General features: G+C 37.2%; 2 protein-coding genes across 3 annotated transcripts; both read right to left on the bottom strand.

The window, feature by feature from the left end:
- Window positions 1-1,394: 1,394 nt before the first annotated feature.
- Window positions 1,395-18,404, bottom strand: LOC135681356 (neuroglobin). The gene is made up of 5 exons (XM_065195798.2): window positions 16,840-18,404; window positions 16,002-16,098; window positions 8,907-9,078; window positions 6,979-7,207; window positions 1,395-5,082 (listed from the first exon to the last, which is right to left on the bottom strand). Exons 3-5 carry the CDS (start codon window positions 9,065-9,067, stop codon window positions 4,912-4,914), a joined length of 561 nt encoding a protein of 186 aa, XP_065051870.1. The 5' UTR covers window positions 9,068-9,078; window positions 16,002-16,098; window positions 16,840-18,404; the 3' UTR covers window positions 1,395-4,911.
- Window positions 18,405-18,557: 153 nt separating this feature from the next.
- LOC148958743 (ovomucoid-like) lies at window positions 18,558-23,475 on the bottom strand. 2 transcript variants are annotated; one of them, XM_089111748.1, is made up of 5 exons: window positions 23,326-23,475; window positions 21,755-21,811; window positions 20,947-21,099; window positions 20,315-20,504; window positions 18,558-18,904 (listed from the first exon to the last, which is right to left on the bottom strand). In XM_089111748.1, the coding sequence occupies exons 2-5, from the start codon at window positions 21,801-21,803 to the stop codon at window positions 18,685-18,687; spliced, it is 612 nt and encodes a 203-aa protein (XP_088967874.1). In that variant the 5' UTR covers window positions 21,804-21,811; window positions 23,326-23,475; the 3' UTR covers window positions 18,558-18,684. The 2 variants fall into 2 exon arrangements, with proteins under 2 accessions (XP_088967874.1, XP_088967873.1); XM_089111747.1 differs by having other exon boundaries at window positions 23,277-23,415.
- Between the last annotated feature and the right edge of the window lie 1,021 nt (window positions 23,476-24,496).

The following is a 24,496-nucleotide window of genomic DNA, read 5'->3' on the forward strand; positions in this document are numbered from 1 at the left end:
TTGGTCGAGAAACTGATTCTCGTTTGGCAAAAGGCTTGTGTGGCTGGCAGACTGACTGCCGTCGTCAACACAAACTTTCTTGTTTGGTGGACTAAATGTATCTTTAATCAGTGTCATTAACGAAGCCATCTCACTCCTCATTTCCGAAACTGTTGACTGTAGATCGTCGAACTGTGTTTGCGAAACAAACTTTTTTTGGTCCCGGAAGAAGTCTTGTTTGGTTTGCTTTCGGTCGAAGTTTGCGCTTCTTGCGTTGCATCCATTTTATCGTCTAGTTGAATCTAATGCTATAAGTTAGTGAGTTGAAACTGGCGCTCGGTAAAAGCTGATGGGAATGGGCGTGTTGGGGTTGATAAACTCCTTTCTTGATTTATAGCTGTCAAGAGCGAGCTGGAATAGCCAATAGGAATACATCTCTAGTCAGAACGTAATGAGCTGTGCATGCACAGCGAGCCTCGATGCGGAGAGGAGGTGATGAAGAACTTAAAACATACATATTTTAATTTCATCTAACGTAATTATATATGACTGAATAAATTAGATGTGGTGTATGTTTTGACTCTTGGTGAAAATAAAAAAGCAAAGCTCGCTAGAGCATTGATGAATAAGTCAGCTATTACAATACGGCTACCAGTTGATGAATTCAGTGGCGCTGGCGAGCTCTTCCTCACCAAAATACAGATAAAAAGAATTCAAAAGGCTAGACCCATATAGAATTCTTGATTCCACAAAACAAAATAGATAAATTGGATGAACATAGAAACGTACTTACGAAAAACAAAAATAACAGATTATACAAGCTCTTCAATCAGGTGGAAAGCTTACAATCAAACCATCACCTAAACAACGGGGAGGGTTTCTTGGAACGCTCTTAACTAGTGTTGACATACCCAGGATTGTAAAAGCCTTAACTGGAGGAACCTCCAAAATAGATCGATGATATATACAATACCTCCTCCTTTTCCTCCTAGAGTACCACCACAAACAACGCCTAAAAATCAGGTAATGGTTTGCAAAACAGACTCTATTCTGACTTGTTTTTACAATACAATCATCAGGGATGGATTTAGCGGGGGGTGTAAGGGGTGTGACACCCCCTCCCCCAATATTTCTGTGTTTCTTTGGTAAAGATTGTTTCATTTGGTAAAAATCATTTGTTGGTAGTCAGTATTAATAAAACAACGCCAAGATTTTACTTTATTTATTTTGTTTTCAGTGATTATCTTTTTATCAGTAGCGTAGCGGGGGAGGGAGGAATATTCTAAAATGTATTTTAAGCTAATTTCAAGGGCGTCGTCGCAAACAATTTATGCTCCCTTCGCTCGCAGAAGACACTCCTGTATATCTATACAGAATGTTCAACACTTTCCTCTCGTTTTGGGACTTGTATAGAAAAGGCCTTCACATTCTTGAGACATTCTCGATAAAATAGAAACTAAAATGCTAAAGCAATCCAATCCTAGAAAAACTGGATTCTGAAATGCTTCTCGTGGATTTTGCTCCAAGGAGAACGGACTTGGTTTAAAACTTTTGAATACTGTTTACTATTTTTAGATATTTGATAACAACTTTTTACACGTAGAGCTTCCTCGTCTTACACAATTCAGGATATAAACGTTAGTGGAATGGTGAAGGAAATAGACAGTTGTGGAATATGGTCAGCCACAAAACGCTAAATATGACATTGTAATAACTACAACATTCCGCTATGTTAAGAGCTTAAATGAGGATGTTGTTGATCAAATACTAAAGTGTGCAATGATATATCAAATGCTATATTTTCACGAATTCAAAGAGACTATATCAGTAGATGAAATACTTCGAGAATAAGATGGAGAAATCGGTTTGATTGGTTCTGGCAATGGTTGCCTCACACATGTATTAGAAAAACGTTTTTGGAAAATTTAAATGTTGTCATGTACATAGCGCGATTTATGATATCTATGGTCGTTTTTATACCAAATATAAAAAAGGCCGGGCTATTGTTATGATACGAAGAATTCTCCTGAATGCTTTAAGAAATCACCTCTTCCTGGCCATATTACTGGCTTTTGTTGGAGTATATTTAACAGTAATAAGTATTAACAACACTGTAGAGGTGGTTCTGGGGGCCCATTTCTACGATTAGCCCCTTGGTTTTATCTATGACCATGACAACAAACCAAAACTCAGATTTTGGGATAGTTGGAGGGTCATGGTAGCCAACCTTCTGATAGAAGATAGTACCTGATGATGTACCCTGGGTACCAGACTCACTGGTACCCAGGGTACTGATGATGATGATAAGTATTAAAACATATCATTTGTTTACTATTGACTCGATTGTATCTCCTATCAATGATATAATTTTATTCCAATAATTTTAATAATTCTCTATTGTTTTTTTAGATTTTTATATAGGAATATTTTCAACATATATTTTCAACTTTTAAAAATCTTCTTGAAAATAAAATCTATGTTAATCATTCTCTTTCTATTTTCATTAATAAGTGGCAATATCCGATTAATCTCATCGAAAATTTTAATTACTTTTTCTCCATTAATAAACGAGACTCGATACCCATTTTCATTAATCAAAAGATCGATTTTGTTATACAAACGTTAGTTCCTGTGATAAATAGATTTCTTTTTCATCCAATATTTATTTATAAGAAAATCAATGTATTCCATTTCGTAACCGTATCCATATAACATACCACAACTCTTACAGATATTTTTTCCATTACTTTCCTTTATAAGTTCTTGTTTATGTATCTTCCTTAACAGTATGCTGTCCTATTTCTATGTTACAGAATGGACATAACAATTCATTATATATTCTATTATATAAGATATTTTTTATCTAAGTGACCATGCGTTTATACCACCTATTTAACACAACTACTTAAACCAGGCCATAAATCCGACTTATTTTTACTTTTTTTTTAGGGATGACTGATACTGTCATACCATGAATCCGACTCATGTTTTCCTTTTTGCGTTCAAATGCATGTTTCAGTTTATGAAAAAATCACTGATGGTGAGTTTTTGGCATTTACCCACAAGTAGTGTTGTTTTCGTTTTGTGCTTGCTTTTTATTTGACTTGTTGCTTTAAATATTTGACTTAGCATATGTTCCCCGCTTGCTGTTTTCAATCCATGATGCTGTTGGATATATTCCTATTGAAGTTTGTTGTAGTTTATTCGTTGGATCGCACTCTTGGAGATAAACCGGAGAAAATTGCTTTTATTTCTTCATGATATTTTAAGGATCAATAAAACCCCTAGTACAGACTTTTTTGGTGCGTCTTTGATCTGTGTCCTTCACACCAAAAGACTTGCACTGTTGTTCTTGGTAGATGCATGACTCAATCTTTTAGTTGCTCCAAAAGAAAAAGTATAGCAAAACAATGGTATTATATTATCTTATCTGGTGTCCTAAGCTTTCCTTCCTCAGTACCAAATGATCACCGCAGTACCAAACTAGAATAATTCCCATGGCAGGATCTCTTGGCCCTCCCGCAAACTTATTTTCTTACATTTTAATTTCGTTTATCTTCTTAGAATTTTTTTGAGGAGTAGGTATGTTCCTGGATCCCTCAGAAAATTATCTAGTTTGCGCCTCTGATTGAATCCAGTCGTAATCTTTGAAGGTTCACGTATCGAAACTGTCGTAACGAAATTGTCGTAACCGAATTGGAGATGATTCAGGTAGATACTTTGAATATATCCACTACGTGCTTATAGACAAATATTCCAATACACGATTGTATTATTACGTCAGTTACAGGATCTACAAGCCATACCAATAAACCAGTGCTGATTAAAATCTATTTACAAACGAATGCTTATATGCTACATAATATTGGCAAAGTGAGTCACATCAAAAACAGCAGCTTTGTCAGCTTCTGTTGTCCACTTTTATCTACTTTTAACAGTTCTGAGACTACACACAAACGATCCCACGATGTTTAAGTATTAATTAACTCTTAAAATTAAAACTAAATATTTCCCCTTATCTATCATCCCAGTTAACATTCTTTAAATGTGCATTAAAATTTGCTTTTTGAAAACCATCAACAAGTAAGAAGTGCGCATTCAAATCTTCAACTGCGCACCAAAGTTATTCGGTGTGAGCAACAAGCTTCGCAATCTGGCTTCCAATGAATGTTCGTATTTCTACTTTATTTGTCACATATTTTTAAGCATCCTTTCTTACACTTTAATTAGGGGGCTGAGGTATGATGGCAGGTTTTCGAAAGAAGACATCAGGGATGTTTGTTAGACTCAAATTTAGGCCCTCATTATGCTTACATTATGATACCCACCTAACAAAATGACAGCTGTTCAACTTTTGCTGGAAATGAATCTACCGATGACTTGTTTCAAGCAGCTTATATTTTTACTGTCTAGTGTCTAACAGTGAATTATTTAGCCTCCATCTTTCAGAAACATTGAACTCCTTGCTAAAGCTTTTGCCTCTTAAGTCCTTGCAAATGAAGCTTGCCAATTTCGTCGCGTTATCAAAAGCCATAGATAAAATGTTTAAACATTTGCGAACATTGAAGGGAAAAGAACTTCTTTCGATACGAACTAATTATGAAGATAGCAGAAAGATTAAACTCCAATGCAATGTGTTTATTAGTAAGAGCGATAATATATATTAATCATGATAATAATTTTATCAGATTACAACTTCATCAAAGGTCTTATCAACTGGCAGAAAACGATAAAAATCACTTACAGAAAGTAAAATCACTGATTGACGTCAATGAAAAGTGGCCTATCTTTGCATATTTCAATACTCCTTTCAAGCTTTCTTGTATGTTTGTCACAAATGCCAGCATCAATATTCCGCTTGCACACATTATATTTGTTCACTTTGCTGTTACATCAGAAGCAGTCGTAAAGGTCACTTACTTACAATAACAGTTAAAACCAACCAACGTTACCCTTACCTTTGCCTATTTGTTTCTTGGCAAGGCCCTGTTTCATCAGCTTGCATATGAAATTGTAAAAGTCACGCCACGCTTTCTGCACATCTTTCGTGCAATCATCCCGCAAAATTTCTTGTACCTGTTGTACAAAAGCATCCCCAAGGGCCTGGAATAGAAAACATCTTGTTTCATAAACTCTTTCTTTGACCAAGTACAATGCCTGCCAAAAGTTTTGGAACACTTGATATAATTTATGTGGTGCACGTGCTGCAACATCCCTTCTCCCCTCAGACGATGCATGCCATGGAATTACGAATAATCCCAATACATAGCTATGGGCCATGGCTTTACATAGCTATGGGCCATGGCTTTACATAGCTATGGGGACACGCTCGTTGTTGACATGGAAATAACATGGGACACGCAATTTCACGAAAAGCTCAAAGTGTTCCAAGGACTTCTGGCAGAAATTGTACCTAAAAAGCCATAGAAGCAGGCCTAGTTTAAAGCTCCAGATATCCGGAGGTCACTAGAGAAAATTCAATTTTGCAAAAAACGTGCGAGATTTCTACTAAAACAAAAGGAATTCCAGGGACTTTGAGATATGACACTAGGATTGTCAACAACCTAATTTTCATGCAGCGATTCAACTCTCGTCATATACAATGACATCCTGGCACGGAGTTGGGGGCTTCAATAATGGGGGCAGGGGGCAATATGCATGAATTGTTGAGAAAATTCCGATAAAATTTTACCACAATGATAGACCAAAGCCTACATCCTTCTGATTCTCCTAATTTGATGCTGAATTTTACATTGTGACTCTCAGGTCCTGTATAAATTTCACTCAATCATTTGGTCTAATACATTAAAAATGTGCAGCTTTTTAGCATAGGTTCCAAATCTTTGAATTCCACTGGGAGAAAATGCAGCCCATCTTTCTCTTAAAAAAACTACAATTGCACAATTTATTTTGTGCTCAGGTACTTTTTTTTACATTTTGAAGGCTTGAAGATCGATGAGAAGCTCACATCTACTGATGTTCACCGTAGCAGTCAACGTATCAGTGGAATTTAGCGATATTTTCCGTCAGTAACATAGGCATAAATGCCGACAAGATAAGATTTTAACATTGGCTATAAAGGTAAATTCATTTTTAGTCACTTTTAAGGTTTAAAAACCCCAATTTTTCTGTGCTCCCTCCCCCCCCTAATTATTATAAGGCTTTGAAAGGAACAGTTTCAGGCAGTCGTAACTAATGACTGGGGAAATTTTCTACTGACTTCAACGGCAGTTTTTCTATAAATTTATAAAGATTCGATTTTCATAATAAAATTCAGGTAGTGTTTCAGCACATTTTACACGTTTATTTTTTTGTGGGCAGTGGTAAAAACCACTGATCTAAAAAAGTGAAATGATTTCAACTTTTTTTGGTCCGTTTCGATCCGTTGCGTATCAGTCATGTGACCATTTTTGCATCCAAAGCGCTTGCGCAACACAAAATCTGATCCGATCCGCGGATCATTTTCCGGAGTGGGTTTTCGGCTTTAGGCGTGAAACCTGGAACATCAACTGAGAACCATCCCATTCTATTCACCAAAAGTGTCTACATGAGCTATGTTTTTTGCACAGAGCAATGATTCCTAATGAGAGACTCGCACATGCAATTTAGAATGTTTACACGAGACCTGGACCAGATCGGATACTTTTGGATCCGATCGGATTCTTTTGGATCCGATCCACGGATTACAAATTCAAACTACCTTGAATTGAAAAATATTCTGTCTCACGTTCGACAAATAACGTACGCGGATCCGATCTGGACCAGATCCACCAGTTTACACGGGATCAGACAAGACCTGATCCATACGGGATCACCTCTGAATGCGATCCTAAAAGTGCTCGGAAAGCGGATCCAAAAGTATACGGATCCATCAGTTCCCGTGTAAACGCGAGGCCTATCCGTACTCTTTTGGATCCGATCCGGTTCGGATTCACTCTCGTGTAAACGGGGTATTAAAGAGGTGTTGCGTTACAACGTATGTAAACATTTTTGACGCACGTGAAGATAATCTGGTCGAAGGCTGTTTTCCACGTGTTTTTGTCCAAGGGCTTCCAGTTTCGTCATGAAATTTTCAGCATCGTCTAGAGACTTGATGGCTTCTCGTATGGCTTGAGTGATTTTCTTTGGATGGCCCGTCAACCTTGGCAATTGCAGAATCTCGTCAATGCTTTCGAGGTAACCGAATTCAGGAAAAACTGACAATAGCTCTGGCTTTGCTTTGAAAAGCCTAAGATAATAAAAATAAATGTAACAAAATTGTTTCGAGAAAACGATTAGATTAAAGTTCTAAGAGACAAAATATTGCAGCAACAATAGAATACCAACGTGTGACATTATCAGAAACTTATTAGATCAATATGAACTCATATTTGAAGGTGTTCCATAAAGCTCTTCCAGGCTACGCAATCCAATTTAAAAAATTCTAAAAGTAGATTTTAGCGGAGACATCACTTTGAAGCCCCGTTTACAAATAGGCAACCAAATATGTCTTTTGAAACACATCTATTCGTGTAGAAACTGAAATGAATTTGAAGCCGTCGATGTTTGGAAAAGTTTTTAGTTCCTTTTCATGATTATTTTGGGCTTTATATGAGACCAAAAAGGAAATTATACTCAAAATGTTGGTATAATAAGCGTTTTGGCACTCTTTGAAAAGATGTGACACCTTGAAAGCGTACTGAAATTGAAACGCATGTGCGTTAGTAACAGTTATTGGGTAGAGGCACTATCGTGGCGCATGGTTGTGGCATCTACATATTTTTACTTAAGGGGGAAGGAGGGCTCCAAACGAAATTGTTCACACTGTTCTCAACCAATAGTGCTCACAATATTGCTCACTTATCGAGAATAGCTGCGAGTAAAAGCAGTTTTGTGTTAATCGTTGTTGCCTGAAACTAAAGATCTTTTATCATATTGCTTCAGTCTGAACGTTTTAGGCTGAAATGGCTGAAATTTCTGACACCTTTTTTTCAGTTGGTTAGGCCGATCGTGCTTCGCTCTTGCAGAAAAGTACAAAATTAGCGATTTGGCAACATTGCTGAGGTGACATATTGCTGGATTTACATTTCGGACGAAATTGATGAAAGTGCGCAGAGGGAGCCTCGCATTAAATTTCGCATGCCTTTTTTCCCCTTAGAAGTCGATCTTTGCATCGTTTCTCAAGTAGTCCAGCCTTGTTTAACTGGCTTCTTCTAGTCTTTTTTTTGCATCTGCATAATGCCAGAAAGTTGCATCATCAAAATCACGTCCAGCTGCAGTGTTAATGCTACTTTAGTCGAAAAGGTTCGTAAGATACCCGGGAACAGTAGGTTTTTCCCGCCAAACCCAAACACACCCATGTTTTTCGCAACTTTTTACGTGACTGAACGATTCCATTTCGGCCGAATAGACAGGGAATTTCCCACAACAATCGAGCCAGGTGCCTAACCTTAGTTTTTGAACTTGACTTGGTACTATAGATTATTCCCACCTGTCATGTGTGACTAACTTATTGCCGCCACGATGGATCACAACCTAGTCTTGGATACATATAGCTCTGGTACTCAGGGTAAGAATCATCTTATCCTTCCATAATTATACATCTACATCGCAAAACTGACCGTTAGCATTTCAAGAAGATTAATAAGGGATTCTATATTGGAAAAAAGGGATGTCCAGATCCCATACAAAGAAATCTGTCCTAGTAAGTGTAAGAAGGTCTATCCATTGACAAATTTCATCGTTATCTCAGCCACTCCTGGTTAGGATTTTTGTTTTGAAAAGAAAGATCAAGATTTTGTCAATTGCTTAACAACAAAAATATCATTTGTGCTTGATGAGTAAATGCGTCCCTTCGCGCTAGTTAGTGCATTGAAAAAGGCTGAACAATCAACTTCAATTAAATCAACAAAAACTTAGGAAACAGCATTTTGAATAACGATCCTCACTTGTGAAATATTCCTGTTCCGAATATCAATAAGTCCTTTTCAACTGTATCCCAAGTCTCCTGAATCAACGATTTCTGGTACATTGATAGTGGAAACATTGTTTTTGATCCAGTTTCCGTGCCAGCGGTGTCATCTATCTGCATTGAACTTGTGCACCCCATTGTGTCTTTGCCTGCAAATAAAACAGTATCGCTTCAGTTCATCATTAGTTCAAAGTACACATTGAAAAGGATCGAGAAAAGAGGTACAGGAATATGAGGAGGAAAAACGGGGCTCTTGTGGAGATCTTACGGAATAGTATCAAACCAGCAATACAAAATCGCCACATTAAGTTTCACCCGCCTACATGCTACAAAAAGGAGGAAAAATATTGAATCTATGTTTTAGGCAGCATAAGGGATCAAAATTTGACACTTTTAGCAAGCAGAAAAGAAGAGTTTATCGTAAAATGTGTTACAAATCTCAACATTTTGACGCACGGTTTCCCCCAACTTTAGTCCACCATCGACTACAACTCCCTGCTATGTTTTCCCCATATAATTTTTAGCACATGATATATATTTGGTGTATTGAACAGGACGGTTCTAAGTTACAGCACGTAGTTTCACGCAAATGCCATCATCAGGTAACTGCTCAACGTGTACAGCACTGCCTATACGGCATCGAGCACCTTATGACAGACAGGTAAACAGTAATTTTCATTAACTGTTAGAACCAGTTTAAAAAGGATTGCAGATTTTGCTAAAAATCACCTCAAGGCATCCTTCAAACGCCTCTAAAGTAATTGAGATATTTGTTATTGAGAATAATTTAAGTAAACTAGCCTAAGTAATTGAGAAGTTCAAGCAGCGCTTTTCTTGCGCTGTAATTTGAAATATCATCTAGCGAGAGATTGTGGTGTGGTAAAACATATGGTATTTTTGACGCAACACACAAGGCAGCAAGATCCATAATCTGATTGAATAAATCTTTTAACACAAGTGACATCACTAAAATACTAGCAAATCTCAGAAGATCTTCTGTTTGAGATTTGGCGCAATCTCAGGAAAAATTCAGCAAATCTCAGAAAAACAACTCAGAATTTCTTATCAGTTTGATGGAAACCGTGAAATATCGGTTCTTTCCATGATAAAGTTCTCTTGTAAAATTTCATTGTAAAATCTCGCTCTTTCTTGATTGAGTTGAATGTAGTATTTACAAAAAGCTTAAATAGGCAGGAAACATACAACTTTTCAGGATAGAATGTAGCAACGCAAGATTTTTTCTAAGCTTTGCAAATGTCTAAGATTTGAGGAGTATCAAACACGTGAAACCATGCCTATAGAAAACGTCATTGGTACAGACGACCCTCTCCCGTTTAGACTCGGAACACGAAAACAACACCAAAAGCACGTGTCTCCTCGACGTTTGGTTAATCTCATTCTTCATAAGATCTTTTCCTTAAGAACTTTTTGTAGAGTGTCAATTTTCGAAGTAAAATGGCCTATCCTAGCCGCGCCACGTCTTCATTTGAGAGTAAAAATACAACATGAGCCCAAGTGTGCATTTTGCTGGGAGAATGACCTTATATGAGGGTATACAATCTATAGGTCTAAGATGCAGATTACATAAAAGAAATACTGGTAATTTAGGGGCATTTCGCAGCAGGAAGGGGTATCTCCGAGGGGCAAATCACTCCAGGAAAATCTCGTATACCTTTGGTAGAAATCTTGTTATTTATCTGGAAATTTCTGGAAATCATTTTGATTTTATGGAAATCTCGTGCGCGAATTGCATGAGTTAAATGTCCCTCAGGCGTCGCTAGTTATTGCGCAAAGGGGGAATGGTTATAAGGTCCCATTTTCAAAAGTAGTTATTGAGCCGTCTTTCATTTGCCGAAAGGTTTTGAGATATGCAGATGAAGAAAACCTAGATGGAAAATTTTGGTGATTATTGAAAAGGAATTTTATCAAATGGTGTTGTGAAACCCCTAACACACTTCAACTTAACCGGTGAGGCTCACCTGCCTAGTGTCAGGGGGGGGGGGGTGTAGGTAAACTGCTTCAGAAAGGATGCAAGTGCATTATGATGCTAGAATAATGGCGTTTCTAATCAAATGTCCTTTGTCTGAAATGCTACAGTATACTGTCAATATCAATTGTAAAATACTTTGCTATTCACCGTAGCTAACATGAATCAAATAATGGGGAAAAATTTTGCAAAAAGGGCGCTTCCCCGCATTTGCGAGCGTTTGAAGGGCATGGTTAAAAAATCCCCCCCCCCCCCCATTGCGGCAGCCCGGGGTACGCCAACGCCCAGCAATCCTAGCTTATAGAGTATCTTGTCAAAAAAGTTATCTCCAGGGATCATTAGGAGAAAAAGCCCCGTAATTTGTGAAGGGCATCCAAATGCGATAAATTTACGATCTTTCAATTAATTCGAATAAAGATAAATCAGTGTTATGTAAAGCCATACCAACTGCCTTGCAAATTAAAAGATGCTGATGTCAAAAGGCGCAGAGTCGCCTAGAACCAAAATCTACTCTCTTGCCCCCAGATGGTAACAGAGCATCTCTAATAATTTCCGACATCAAGTTTGAAATAACAGGGTGGCAAGTAACAGCCAATTAGATTCAGGTGAAGAAGGCAAAGTGCTAATGCTAGAGTCTCAGGCCAATGGTTTTAACTGGCATATACAAAGAGTAGAAAAGTCATCAGCTCTCATTAATCTAACGGGTCTAGAACTGAAGAATCTCAGGCCCTGAAATTAGAACTTTTTGTCCATCTTTCCAGTCTGATTTGTTTGTAACTTTATATGTTTTTATTTAAAAAAGTTTGGTTGGGTATTTAGTAAATAAAATCATTAATTTTTTTCCTTCATTGCTGCCCTAGATAACGAAAATCATTAGCATTTTCTATCAAAAGGACGAGCAAAAGCATTCTCTTTAAGTTTTACAAATTTTCCTTGCTTCTTCTTGGTCACATCAACGGGTTTGGTACGTGGAGAGCAGAGAACACACAAATTTTATAAAATCTACTATTACAACCGTTTTTGGAAAAAATTAGTTTTATTGCAGAGAAAAGAAAAGGAGGGCCCATTCGAGATATTTCTCAAATAGCAATAGCTAAATGAAAAGAAGGCTAATTTCTGCCACTCCTACAAGGAAAGCTGCGTGAGCCCTTTAGCTCTGCACCCCTGTTGTTTCACCCCACAAAGTTAACTCCTATTATGTCTTGTCCTTTAGTGACATCGAGAGACAGCAAAATAGCACTGCTAATTATGCAGCGTGCTAAACATATCTTTCAATACAAATTATGAGCAAATAAACAGACAAAAAACTGTTATGATTTTTAAAGGGCGTGGTGGACAGTACCCTGCGTACTAGAGCTTCAGTGATCGAAAATTCTTTACGAGACTCTGTTACCCAGGTGGTCAGCGAGAGCATCTACGATACACCTGCAATACTCGTATTATCCCATTATTGTTTCTATGTCACGTTGGGCTACAGAATGATGAAGGATTTAGGCGTTATATAACGTATGCAACTTGTCAGCGTGCATGAGCAAATCTTTGAGAAACAAGAAATGCCTTTTTAACACAGCTTTCTCAACAAACTAGCGTTAAGTGTTGTAAGAACTTTGGAAGTATATCTTTTTCAAACACTTCGCCGTATTTGCAAACGGCAACAGCGGGCGTTTTGTTGCAAAGCAATCGAAACGAATAAAAGTTATGAGCTAACTCAATACAGAAAACTAAAGATGGATGTTTATATAATAGCTTTGATAATGCCTGTTTCTAGTACGCACAAGCAGGTGCAAACTAGCCACCTGGTAGGAAGTGCATTTGATGAGAAGTTTATTTGTACACTTGCAAGAGAATTAGGAAAATATAAATTTCTCTGAGAATCATTCTGGTTTTATCAATTCAATAATGATCATATGATGTCTTTGAACGTGCCGACAACCGAAGAGAAAAGAATAATTTCTCTCGATTAGATGTCAAAGACTTTTACTAATTCAGATAATTCTTCTTTACTAATGAAGAAAGAAAGACATTAGAAAAAATTAGAGAGAAGAAAGCAAGAGAAAAATTGAAGGAAAAATTGCTTATTATTATATGATAATAAAGATAGAGAAAGAAATTATTATTGCAGTGATCATTCTACTGTCTAGAGAGGGAAGCCATTAATTAATATTTGGAAAATCCATAAACTATAATGGAAGCAAGATAAGGTTTTTGCTTTCAAAAGGATCCCATCAGAAAGCAATTACGATTGTTATACCGCGATGAAAAGCCTGTCTGCTCTGTAGAGGCCACGGGGACATGTTTTGTTGGCAGTTACAAGGAGCGATGTATGGCATTAACTTCAGAATATGCTACCCAGTGACTGTATTATCGATAGTGGTGTCGCGTGACCATTCTCGCTGGGGGTGGGTGTAAGAGATGCAAAAACCATAATTCTTTCGGACAGAAATTCTTTCGTTACATTAATATTTTGCTATAAATTTGATTCTACCTACGAGTTCTCTGAAAGTTGGGGGTGTACACCCCCTACACCCCTCCCCCCTTCGCACGCTACGCCCCTGATTATCGAAAAGAGAAACTGAGTGATGCAAACAACTTATTGCAGACACTTTTGTCGTACTTCAGAACCTTCTATTTCTTAGGACATTTTATGATTTCTGAACGATTCTAAGTAGCCATGACTCTCATCTTGGTGATTTTCCCAATCAAACTATTCGATTGCTAGCCTTCTTTGTTGTACGATCCTGCGCGAGTCGTTACAGGTTCTGACTTCTGTGAAATTACGATAAAAAGAGATCTTAGAAAGAACAGTATTTTCTGATTAACATTAACATTGTTAAGTTTTATAAGCATGTTCTTTTTTTATTTTGCAGTGTTATTTTCGACAATGATTTGCTTTTTTATCTATTCTTAATCAGCCTAACAAGGTTTTTGCCATACCATTGAAAGTAGCTTCTTAAGGGACGAATATCATTGAAACATTTTCGATGGTAACAGCATTGACTTACATTCTTTAAAAATGTGTGCAGATGTTTCAGCATTTGCACAGCAGGTATCATCTAAGTCAGGCAGCTTTTGGATATTTTGAGATTTCCACGAGATTTTCCTGCCCCAGGTTTACCACTTTACAATCAAAGGTGAAAAGCAGTGGTACATGTAGAGGGTAAAACCGATTGCAATTTTCTTCTCCTTGACGGTCGAGCACTGGTGAGGCTTGCCCCTTTTTCATAAATAATTCAATCATTATTTTACGCAAATCACAATGCTTGGGCAAGTTGAATTTTGGCGGACAATAAGCATCATAAAAACTATCGCCTCCCTTTTGGATTTAGTTTATTGAGAAGAGATGGTCAGTTTCAGTCTTCTTGAGTCCAGGGAAATCTCCTTGTTTAGCTTGGTAAAGGGGTTTTCTGTTAGAATTTTAGAGACATGGTACTTACACATTTAGATCAGTTTCTTATTTTGTCAACTAACTACATCACTCTATTGGTTTTATTGTTGTACTGAAAATGTTTAATGAAATTCCGTTTGAAAAAAAACCAATCGAGACTTCTCCTTATTACTCAATAAGGAGCTTCAAAGAATAATTGGAATCATTACAAAATATTTTTAAGCAGAAAAGGAAGAAAGACAAAATTGAGGTAAATGGTAACAGGAGGTTGGAGCTCAACTGGAAGCAGGAACAACTTGCTTGGCGACAATCATGTCGTTTTATGTTGATGACTTTTCCTGGTATCGTCCTACGTGGACCTTCTCGTTTTACTTAACACTAATGTCATAGGAGACAAATAGCTCACCCAAAGACAAGACTAAATTTTCGAGAAAAAACTATCTAAAGCAAATGATAACGAATACAACGGCTTTGCATAGTAGCTACAAAAACTGTTTCTTGCTATAATATTTCTTACAACAAGAGTAGAATATGGTTCTTTGAATTTTCAAAACCCCTTTTTTCAGCCAATAACAGACAATATATCTTGGTAAACAATCTTTTGGTAGTACAAAACTTGAAAATGGCTTTGAAAAAAAGCAAACATTTAGTAAACTAAAGCTTCTCGTCTGACACTCTTCAGAGAATAAAACGCCAGAACATAGACCGAAAACTCTACGTTAGGAAATATATATACCCAGTTGTGGATCGAAATAGGCCAATCAGAAACACAAGCACATGACTGTTGAGGTTGACCAATCAGTGCCGCTTGCCTATTAAGAATGTTACCAATGGAGTCCTAAAGTGAAAACGAACTCCTTTTGTCTACACAGTAGCGGTTTTTTCGTGCTTATGTAGATAAATTCCAAAACTGCTAGGTGGAACGACGATCGGGCTTTACCAGAAATCCGAAACATGTCGCCATTATAGTTTTTTGCACAATCTGGGTTTTCCGTAAATGCTTCCCGATAGCAGAATCGCAGGTTTTAGTTGTAATTTTAGATTTGCAAGACCGAGGTGGCTGCTCTCTTTGGGGATGAGTTTTGTTTCTAATACTAGGCAGAACATGTTGTTTTATTCTATCCTCCAATCTTTGGGTAGTGCGTCCTACGTAGCCAGCATCACACTGGCACGTAAATTAATATACAACGGAACTAAACAGTCATGTGCTCGTGTTTCTGATTGGCCTATTTCGATTCACAACTGGGTATATATATTTACTAGCGTAGAGTTTTCGGTCTATGTTCTGATGTTTTAAACTCTGAAGAGTGTCAGACGAAAAGCTTTAGTTTACTAAATGTTTGCTTTTTTCAAAGCCATATATCTTGGTGTCAAACATGTGTATTTTTAGCAGTAAATTCATGATTGCAAAAATGTCTTCCCGTAATGGTTAAATTGTTTGATATGCTCGAATAGCTGTGCGTTTATAGCATTTTCAAATTGATGTAAGTTCTATGCCATTATACGAAATTTTTGCATCGGTTAATTTCTGTGACTATCAATACTGCGAAAAAATTTCAACGCTTTATTCCAAGTTTGGTATTAGAATTTCTAATCTAAGCATAGCCAGTGCTGCCCATATTTCTAGAAAAGGGCAGTCAAGTGTTTGCTTTTTAGAAGCCAAGTTTTAAAGCAGTATTTGTTGAATAAACATAGCTTACCTTTGAACCGGGCAACTGTTGGGAAATTATCTTGAATGACCAAACCTCTTCTTGAAAAGTTCTCGGTTATCCTGTAGGTGTTGTTCCTTTAGTTTATCTACAGCGAGAAGATAGTTTGTTATTACGCTTGACCTGCCGGATCGTAACGTGAAGTCGTCATATATGAAAGCCCGTCAGGTTTCGTTACGTCAACCAGGTGTTTCTAGATGCAACAAATGTACTGCTTTGAAATGGGTAAACAATGCAGGTTCTACTGGCAAATAAAAGACTAGCATTCATTTGAAACTCTGTCAATCAATACCAGAATTTCTAAAATAAAAAGACCTATGCCTTGGACAACTGCTTCTCTTGACAGCAGCTGGCAAGGCAAGGCAATTTCTCATGCATGAAACTCTTAGCATATCTATAATACACCAAAGAATATGGTACATTTGTTGCCTGGCAACAAATAGTACAATTCATGCACCTGGTAATCTCTTGAAATCAACTGTATATATTTTATTGAGAACAACTTTGTCTTGATCAACCCCCAGGCCTAGAGCACGGAAAACATAAAGAGTTGGGGACAACTTTCAACCATGGGCCAAGTCCATGTGAGACGCAATGTTTTATTCGTGCTGTTAGAGCCCGCATAAGAAAATACAGAATAAGAACCTTGAGGCCCCTAAGCGTTTAGATATTCGAATAACGTAAAGTATTAGAGTAAATTCAGCCATCTATAGAAAACGACAGCACCCGACAGTGAAAGTACTTTTTCTGTACCACAAACACATGTTTTCGTATTACCTATTTCAAAACATTGCAAAATATGTAGCAATAAAGATCATCGTAAACTCACCTTTCTCTAGCAAATGTTTCGTAGGGACTATTGTTCCCATCTACCGCTTCTCATCAACTTCCGGGGACACCGGGGCACGATGGTGTAGTGAAATGTTTCCTACTGTGGTACTGATACAAAGCTACATGTATAAGATAAGAGCTATTTAATCGAGAATAAAAAGAGGCTTAGTAATATACCAAATGATTATACTCGGAGCAATGCGATAACAATAATCAAAAGGGCGATAACAATAGTGGTGCCACCGGGAGAACTGGGGGGGGGGGCACGTCCCATAGTTCTCTGCAGGATCAGTTTCGTTATTCGTCTAAATTCGACGAGAAAATGTTTGGGGAGGTGTAATATTATTGCGACATATTTTTTGTGAAGTAATCCAGTGATTTTGAAATTTTCTTTACGTAATCAAAAGTAAGTCATAGGCATTTGCTAGGTGTAAAATTTGCTTTAAGCATCCTTCTCAATGGAAATCATCTCTCCTCAAAGCAGAGCTTCTTGGAACCCCTATTGTTAATCAATATACAGGCAGAGCTTTGAGTATAGCGTTATAATCAACATGGTTACAAACAATGAAAAACCGCTTTATCACCTGAGAATTGCTGATAAAGCATGTTTATTTTTAATTATCTGCACAGAAGACAGCATTATGGACTAAATCGGTCTCACTATCTTTTTCGAATATTCAGAAAAACTAGTCATTTATGAAATTGAGTTTCTATTGTTCAATATTCATACCAATGCAAGAGAATCCACACGGCAGGTAATGCTTATGCCAGCTGCAATTCAACACAAGCATTTACTTTTTCCACAAACAAAGATTCAAAAAGAAACACCGAAAAATTGAGTCACGCACCTATACGCGGATTTTAGAAACAAACTGTGAGATTTTTTGTATCAATAAAATATTACATAATAACATGACTCTGTTCTGGCTAATGTCAAGGGGGTCAAATGCCCAGGGGGTCAGGCATGAGTCTAAAACCTGTTGCTATAGCAGCAGCATTTAGTGTTTTGTTTTGTTTCTAAAAAGCAACTGTTAAAGAGGCTTGCTTTCCTAGAGGGAATTTTCTAATCTAATGCACGGGAGTATTAGTTTTAACTTCATCAGAACTGAAATTTATGCCTGCAGAAGAATAGAGAAAATAGTTCGAAGATAGTTGGTGATAAACGAGCATCGAGTATGATTTTGAAGAATATCAAAAACGATAAATTTTTGGTTTTCTTGATAATATATAGTAAAATTAGAAACCATTTAATGGGCCCAGTATCAAAGGGCAATCTCTACCATTCGCCTTTTTTCATATTCCTGCTCCAAAAAACATCGACAAGGCCTTATCCTTGGCTATGAAAATACCAAAGCAGTATAAACTGTTTGCCAAAGAAAAATTGGTGGAACAGGCTGTGATTCCGAAGAAATTGAAAGGTCAACAATTTAGATGAAAAAAGGCAAGCCTCTCAGAATCAAAATTTTGAAAGTATACTGCCTATAAATAATTATGATAAAAACGGTCTTCATATTATACCCTTAATAGCTAATGTTCTTGTTAATTCAACATTATAACAACCCTTTGTTTACAACGAACAATACCTATTGTTCTTATTTCTATCGAACAATAGTGTCCTTATCAATTCTATCCTGCCTGCTGCCGAATCTCAATGAGCTTCGAAATGGGAAAATGTAGATAAATGAACAGCGTATTTTTTTAAAAAAAGCAAGAAAATCCAATGTCAGCTCTTCAGACGCTTAATCAAAGATAACTTGTATCAAAATATGCATCATGGCTTAAATATTAAAGTTAAGGTGATATAAAAATGGAGAGTCGTTTTGTGAGGTGCTCAATATCCGTTCTAGTAAAACAACTCCTCCTCAGCTTCATCTGCTTCATCCAAATTGAATTCTTCGCTGTCAGTGTTACCTTCTCGATCCTTATCATCGCAAGGACCTTTTTTCAGAACAATTATTGCTTTTGCCTGCTGACAGGCAGTAGCTCGTAGCTTGCATATCGAACTATACGTCTTATGGTCACTTCCACAAACAGGGCTGTCTTCCGTTGCACATGTTGGACAGCTGAAACAAATAGATATTCATGATCATTGCTTAAAAACTTTCCTTAATTGTAAAATCTGTTAAAAGTTAATGAGACGTGGCTTTCAACTTAATCATAAATCCAAAAGATTTTTATATTTCTATATCATCTGGGTATATTTGACGAACCCATTATATAACAACCAGTTGCGTAACGCAGTTTAGGACACCTTTGTTCGATAACTAAGGGCCTTGACCAAAAAGTGCCCAATATGATCTTTGTATTCATTTATATCCAGGTTTTTAAGATTTCGCTCAAGTTCATCTTATTTCAAAAACTTTCAAATTTCGTCAACTGAAGCTTCTATAAATCAAGCCTTCCCTAGTTAACGAGAAAAAGTTTTCTTTTTTACGTTCTGCTACTTTTTGACATGCTATGCAGCGTTGGATAGGACTTTCTTGCAGTCCTTAAAAAAGGGTCCCATCTGTGTTTTCCTTAGATTCCCAGGTGCCTCCGTTATGCCACTGTTGGCAACATCTTTCAAAGTATGAAAACAACACGAGACGAAATGTGATCATCAGAAGCAAACACGGGCTGTATTTCAACGGTGGAGAAGTATCACAGAAAAGAATGAAAGCATATCCGTTGATGACTACGTAACTGGCGAAGAATGTATATCAAATTACCGACCAAAGTTACAAGCTGGGTTTTAATCTTAAAAAGAAAACGCTTGCTTCCCAGGACAGTCAGGCCTTGATTGGTTATACCTATATCTACTTTACCAAATAAGGAAAGAACAAATATTATTAGAACTCCAAGAAGGGCGTGAAATCCATCAAATCCAAGCTGAGAAACACTGTCTACCAGAGAAGTGACTTTAATCTAGGGGGTTGGTGGTTTACCCATTTGACCCACTGCTCCATCATTTCCAGGGGGTTTTCAAAAGGTTATTTTTTTAAAAAAAGGATGGTGAAAAGTAGCAAATATTTTTAGTCATGATAATCAGTGAACAGTGCAATATCGGGCAATAACTTCATTTTACTTTAAGCATGCATTTTTTATGCTTGCGTAGAAAGAAACTGCAAAAATGTTCTGACAACTTTTGATATATCTAATCTGGATTTTTTTGGCTTTTTACCACAATGCTCTTGGTAGGCCGCCCATACTGTCCTGTCCTATAACCATCGTTGCCTCTTTTTAGGCCTAGTATTTTAGGCCAAGCATTCTATCCTGTCCTTATCAGATGTATTGCGTAACAGATTCAAAGAGGCTATTTGGTACGGGTGAAAAGAGCCTTATGGCATAGCAACTAAGTGGAAGATCTTCATGACACAAATGGCAGAGTGGAATGCTACTCCAAAAGATTTTACCATTTTCTCTTGATTCAACTTAAAAATAATGAAAAATGTTATAAAAAATATTTGATGACGTCACTAACAAGAACTCTATACCTTGATTTTGAGCATGTCATGCTGCTACTTTCATGAACTGCAACTTTTGCTTTTCCCTCCTTACAGGCATGCCTTCTCATGGCACATTCGTTGTAATACGGCTTTCCATCACTGGCGCATATTCCAGCCTTTATTGTACCACAAAAGATGTTAGTTTTACAGGCTTCCCACCCTTTGCCTTTACAAGCTCCTGGTATGAAAAAAGTTATTCTTCGTTACACAAATGGTTCTAAACCCCTTGCCAGACATATCAAACATCGGTGTAAACATGTTTTATTCGCGTGATTTCCATGAAACATCTTCTTCTCTTTTGGTCAACAATGTTGTATTCATTGCTACTTTATAAATCTTTTCCGTCTCTCAAGCATACGCAGTTAGTTGAAAATTGCTTTTTGCAATTGCCTAAATAACGACGGGTCCGTTAATGAGATCTTTGCATTTTGGAACATGCTCTTAGTGTTTAATCAAAATATCTTAAATGTCATGAAAAATCTCGAAGAGAAAGTTAAAGAAAAACCTGATTCATTCGTGGTAACATATTAACTATGCTGGTAACAATTGTTATAAGCATGGAACTAAAGCATGGGAGAAAAGCTTTTAAAAATAAGATGTGGAGAGTAAGGCATGCTTACCAGGAGATACAATTGAAACCGTTTGTCGAGATTTGCAAACAGCTTTCTTTAGGTCACACTCAGAGGCGTAAGTTTTGCCATCACTTCCACACACGCGAAAATTCATTTCGAGGGCATTTGGTTTACAAATTGTATCGCAGTCGAGAGCATAAACTGAAAGTGAACAAAAATACGAGCATATATTTTTTGAAGACATTTTCTAGTAGACATTTCGGATAAGAAGGATTTTTCAACAGGGGCTCGTCAAGGCTCAATACTTAGCCCTCTATTGTTTCTAATCATAATTGTTTCTAATCTGACTGTGCAAGTCTTAGAGTATTCAAGCATTGTGAAATATGCAGACAATACCATTTTGCGTGTCGCAGACAAAAATGTTGCAATAAAAAATGCTGCTAAAACAAAGCAAAGGTAGAAATTGGGTAATTGTTGGCGTTGACAAGTGAGGCTTAGCCCCCTGCGCCCAGTGGCGGAAAATCATTTTTCAGGTTGGGGGGGGGGGCAATGCCAACAAAAAATAATTCACAGAATAAAGCATGTCCTAACCGACAATTTAACAAAACCAAGGTGGCACTTGCCCCCCTAAACCACCCACAATTTCCACCATTGCCTGAGCCCTCTAGTGCTACACCCCTGCTTTAGCTATTATTCAACTTTTCACAAGCCGACGCAATATACGGCTTTAGTTTTCTTGGGGACAGATTAAACTAGAGTCTGAAATGAAAATTTATATTGCGTTGTCAATTTTTGACATCATCACTAAGGAAGTGGGAATAATCAACAACAAATGTTTATAATTAATTGAATCTACCTGATGCCGAAAGAGCCATCGCCAAACATATGGAAGCGTACAGACTCATCTTGTAACCTGAAAAACAAAACGTGTTTAAAAATATATTTTCTATACGTTGATAAGTATGGAGCAGATTAACATTAGCAAAGTTGGGAAATACAATTAAAAATCAATCACATTATCAATCACATTATCAACAAATCAATTAGATTAATCACACTTACCCAAATGAACAAGTACCTTCTTTGGTTATTTGAGCCAATGTCCTTCTTGGGAGTCAACGAGCATGAACATCGAAATAAATTAGAATTTTGCTATACTTACTATAACTGGAAATGCAGAGCTGCAACATGCTTAACAAATGTTCAAATAGTTTCGACTTTTCAAGAAAAGTTTATGTTTTCTCTTTCCTTCGAAAAATAAATTCTCCCCAATCCCCTGATTCCTGGTTGAATGTATGTTTTCGAAGCACAAAAGAAAAGATAGAATTGCTAATCCAACAATGAATCGAGGAGCAAGGAAGGATTTGAATTTACAAAGGCAACCTAAAATTGAAAATTTCTAAATCTACACTTTGTCTCAACCATTTTGTCCAGGATTGTAGGCTTCATCAATGTTAGGGGTAGGATAATTGGGTTTGTACCATTAATCCTAAAAATGGCCCCGTCGTATAAGTCTCACTCGAATAAGCCCCACCCTTACAGTAAACTTCTTTAATAAGCCAACACCTCAAATATACCTCATATGAAAAGTGCATAAATCAACAAGCCTGCGGGGTTTATTCGAGGATATACGGTATCAGGGAGACATCCAACCTTTACAAAATATCCCCGCGTGTATTGACGGGAGAAGCCTCTTTAGGCAGAGCCTTTCTTCCCTTGTCCATTGCTCTCCCTAGTCCCTTGATGAGTCGACATTGCCTACAAACCATAGTTTTTTCCTATGACTATATTCAAACTAAGCAGAACAGTCCTTTGTGAGATGGTACACGATGTTTTTTCTGCACGTATTGGGTACAAAATACAATAAAAAGTGATTGTTTGGTCTAGGGAGTGGCCAGTCAACTCGTGCACAAAGGAACAGCTCCGCAAGAAGCTCTTTAATTTTGAAGCAGTTCTTTTTTAAATATAAAGTTTATATTCAGGAAACTTTACAGACTCATTCTTATTTGTAGAATAATCTTTTTCGGTTTTTTTTGCCAGCGCCATTGCGGTGATTTCCGTACTAAGTCTAACTAAAAATTTTTGGTGCTACAACAAGGTTCTGTATTTTGCAAATTTTACACAACTTTTCAAAGAAATAAAGTCAAAACATTGGCTCAGTCATCTGGATAGGCTCAATATAATTGCATATAATGTGGTAAATTCATCATATCGTCAAAAACTGGTCCACGGCATCGAAAATCATTTCAAAATTGGAAAAAATATCTAATCCAGAAATCATGCGGTTCAAAGTTGATGAGGCAATAACTGAAACCCACATAAGCCCAATCTGATATGAAATTTCGTATATTTGGACCCCAAGTAAATAGATTGCCTACCAATTGTTAAGTTGATTTCCATCAGATAGAAATAGCAATAGAAAGTCACCTTGAAAAAGTACCAGTTCTATTCTTTGTTAGTTGAGAAGACGACAGCAAATCGACTATTGCACCAGTCCTTCTACGTTCGGCTACAAAAATCAACTGAACTGAACTGAAGTTAACGATACAAAAAGGGTCGTCACACGTACACAAGGTCTAGCGATGACCAAATATGGCTAGTCTTAGGTTATACCGATCCCAGCGGGGCCACTTGTACTTTTCACATACGGGGGTCCAACATTATCAAATTCACCTAGAAGCAGACCAAAAAGCATCAGCTAAGAAGTTTAACGAGACCAAAAGTATCAAAGTACAAAACGTTGCTGCTCAGATGAAGCTTCTATTATCAGTAATTTAGACTGTGCCCTACAATTATTAATTTACACACCAGTAGGCAGTGATGCATTCGATTGGTAAAGATTTGATGGAAAGTACTCACTATTTTATTCACTTCTTTGATTTGTTAGTTATGTGTTGGCTGAACTTTTAAATATCAAAAATGTATATTGTTAAATCAGGTACCCAAAGTCTCACATAACAAGAAAAAACCTTACCCATAATTATCGGATGGACACAGCCGTAAAAATAACGTTTAAGTGACCCCCTGGGATACCGATATTTACAGAACAAGTCAACAAAAAGGGTAGAATAAAAGATTAATTGAATTACTTAAAAAAATGTACGTAGACGTAGAGTTCAATGGGGCGCATGATGACATAGAATAGAAATGTTTTCACAAAATCTTTTCTGTCCCATTTCAAAGAGAGCTTTCCCCTTGAGAAGTCTATTGTTCGTGGGTAGTTGTTTCCAATAGGTCGTCCGCCTAATACCCATTCAAGAACAACAAATCCTCTGAATGAGTCAATTTATTTCGAAAGAAGATGAAAGGGCTAAAAAGTGGCACAACAGGCACCACTTGTATATGTCCTAAGCCCAGTGCCTAAGCCCCAGCTCTCAGGCTCAGTTTACACTGCTACGGTTGCTACGGGCAACTTTTGATGCACTTGTGCATTCTTTTTACACCAGGCCCGATTTATGAGTGCGCTAAAATTTGTAAGCAATAAATGTTTGAAAGTTATCATCTGCGAGGAGCGAAAATATTGTCCGCTATCCACCGTTCTCAATAACTGTTTGGCTTCACTCATAACATAAATTCGTAAGACTGTCCAACCATTCCT

This window comes from Rhopilema esculentum, chromosome 12 (genome assembly GCF_057945365.1).
Source record: "Rhopilema esculentum isolate cy_ngs chromosome 12, ASM5794536v1, whole genome shotgun sequence".
Taxonomy (NCBI): domain Eukaryota; kingdom Metazoa; phylum Cnidaria; class Scyphozoa; order Rhizostomeae; family Rhizostomatidae; genus Rhopilema; species Rhopilema esculentum.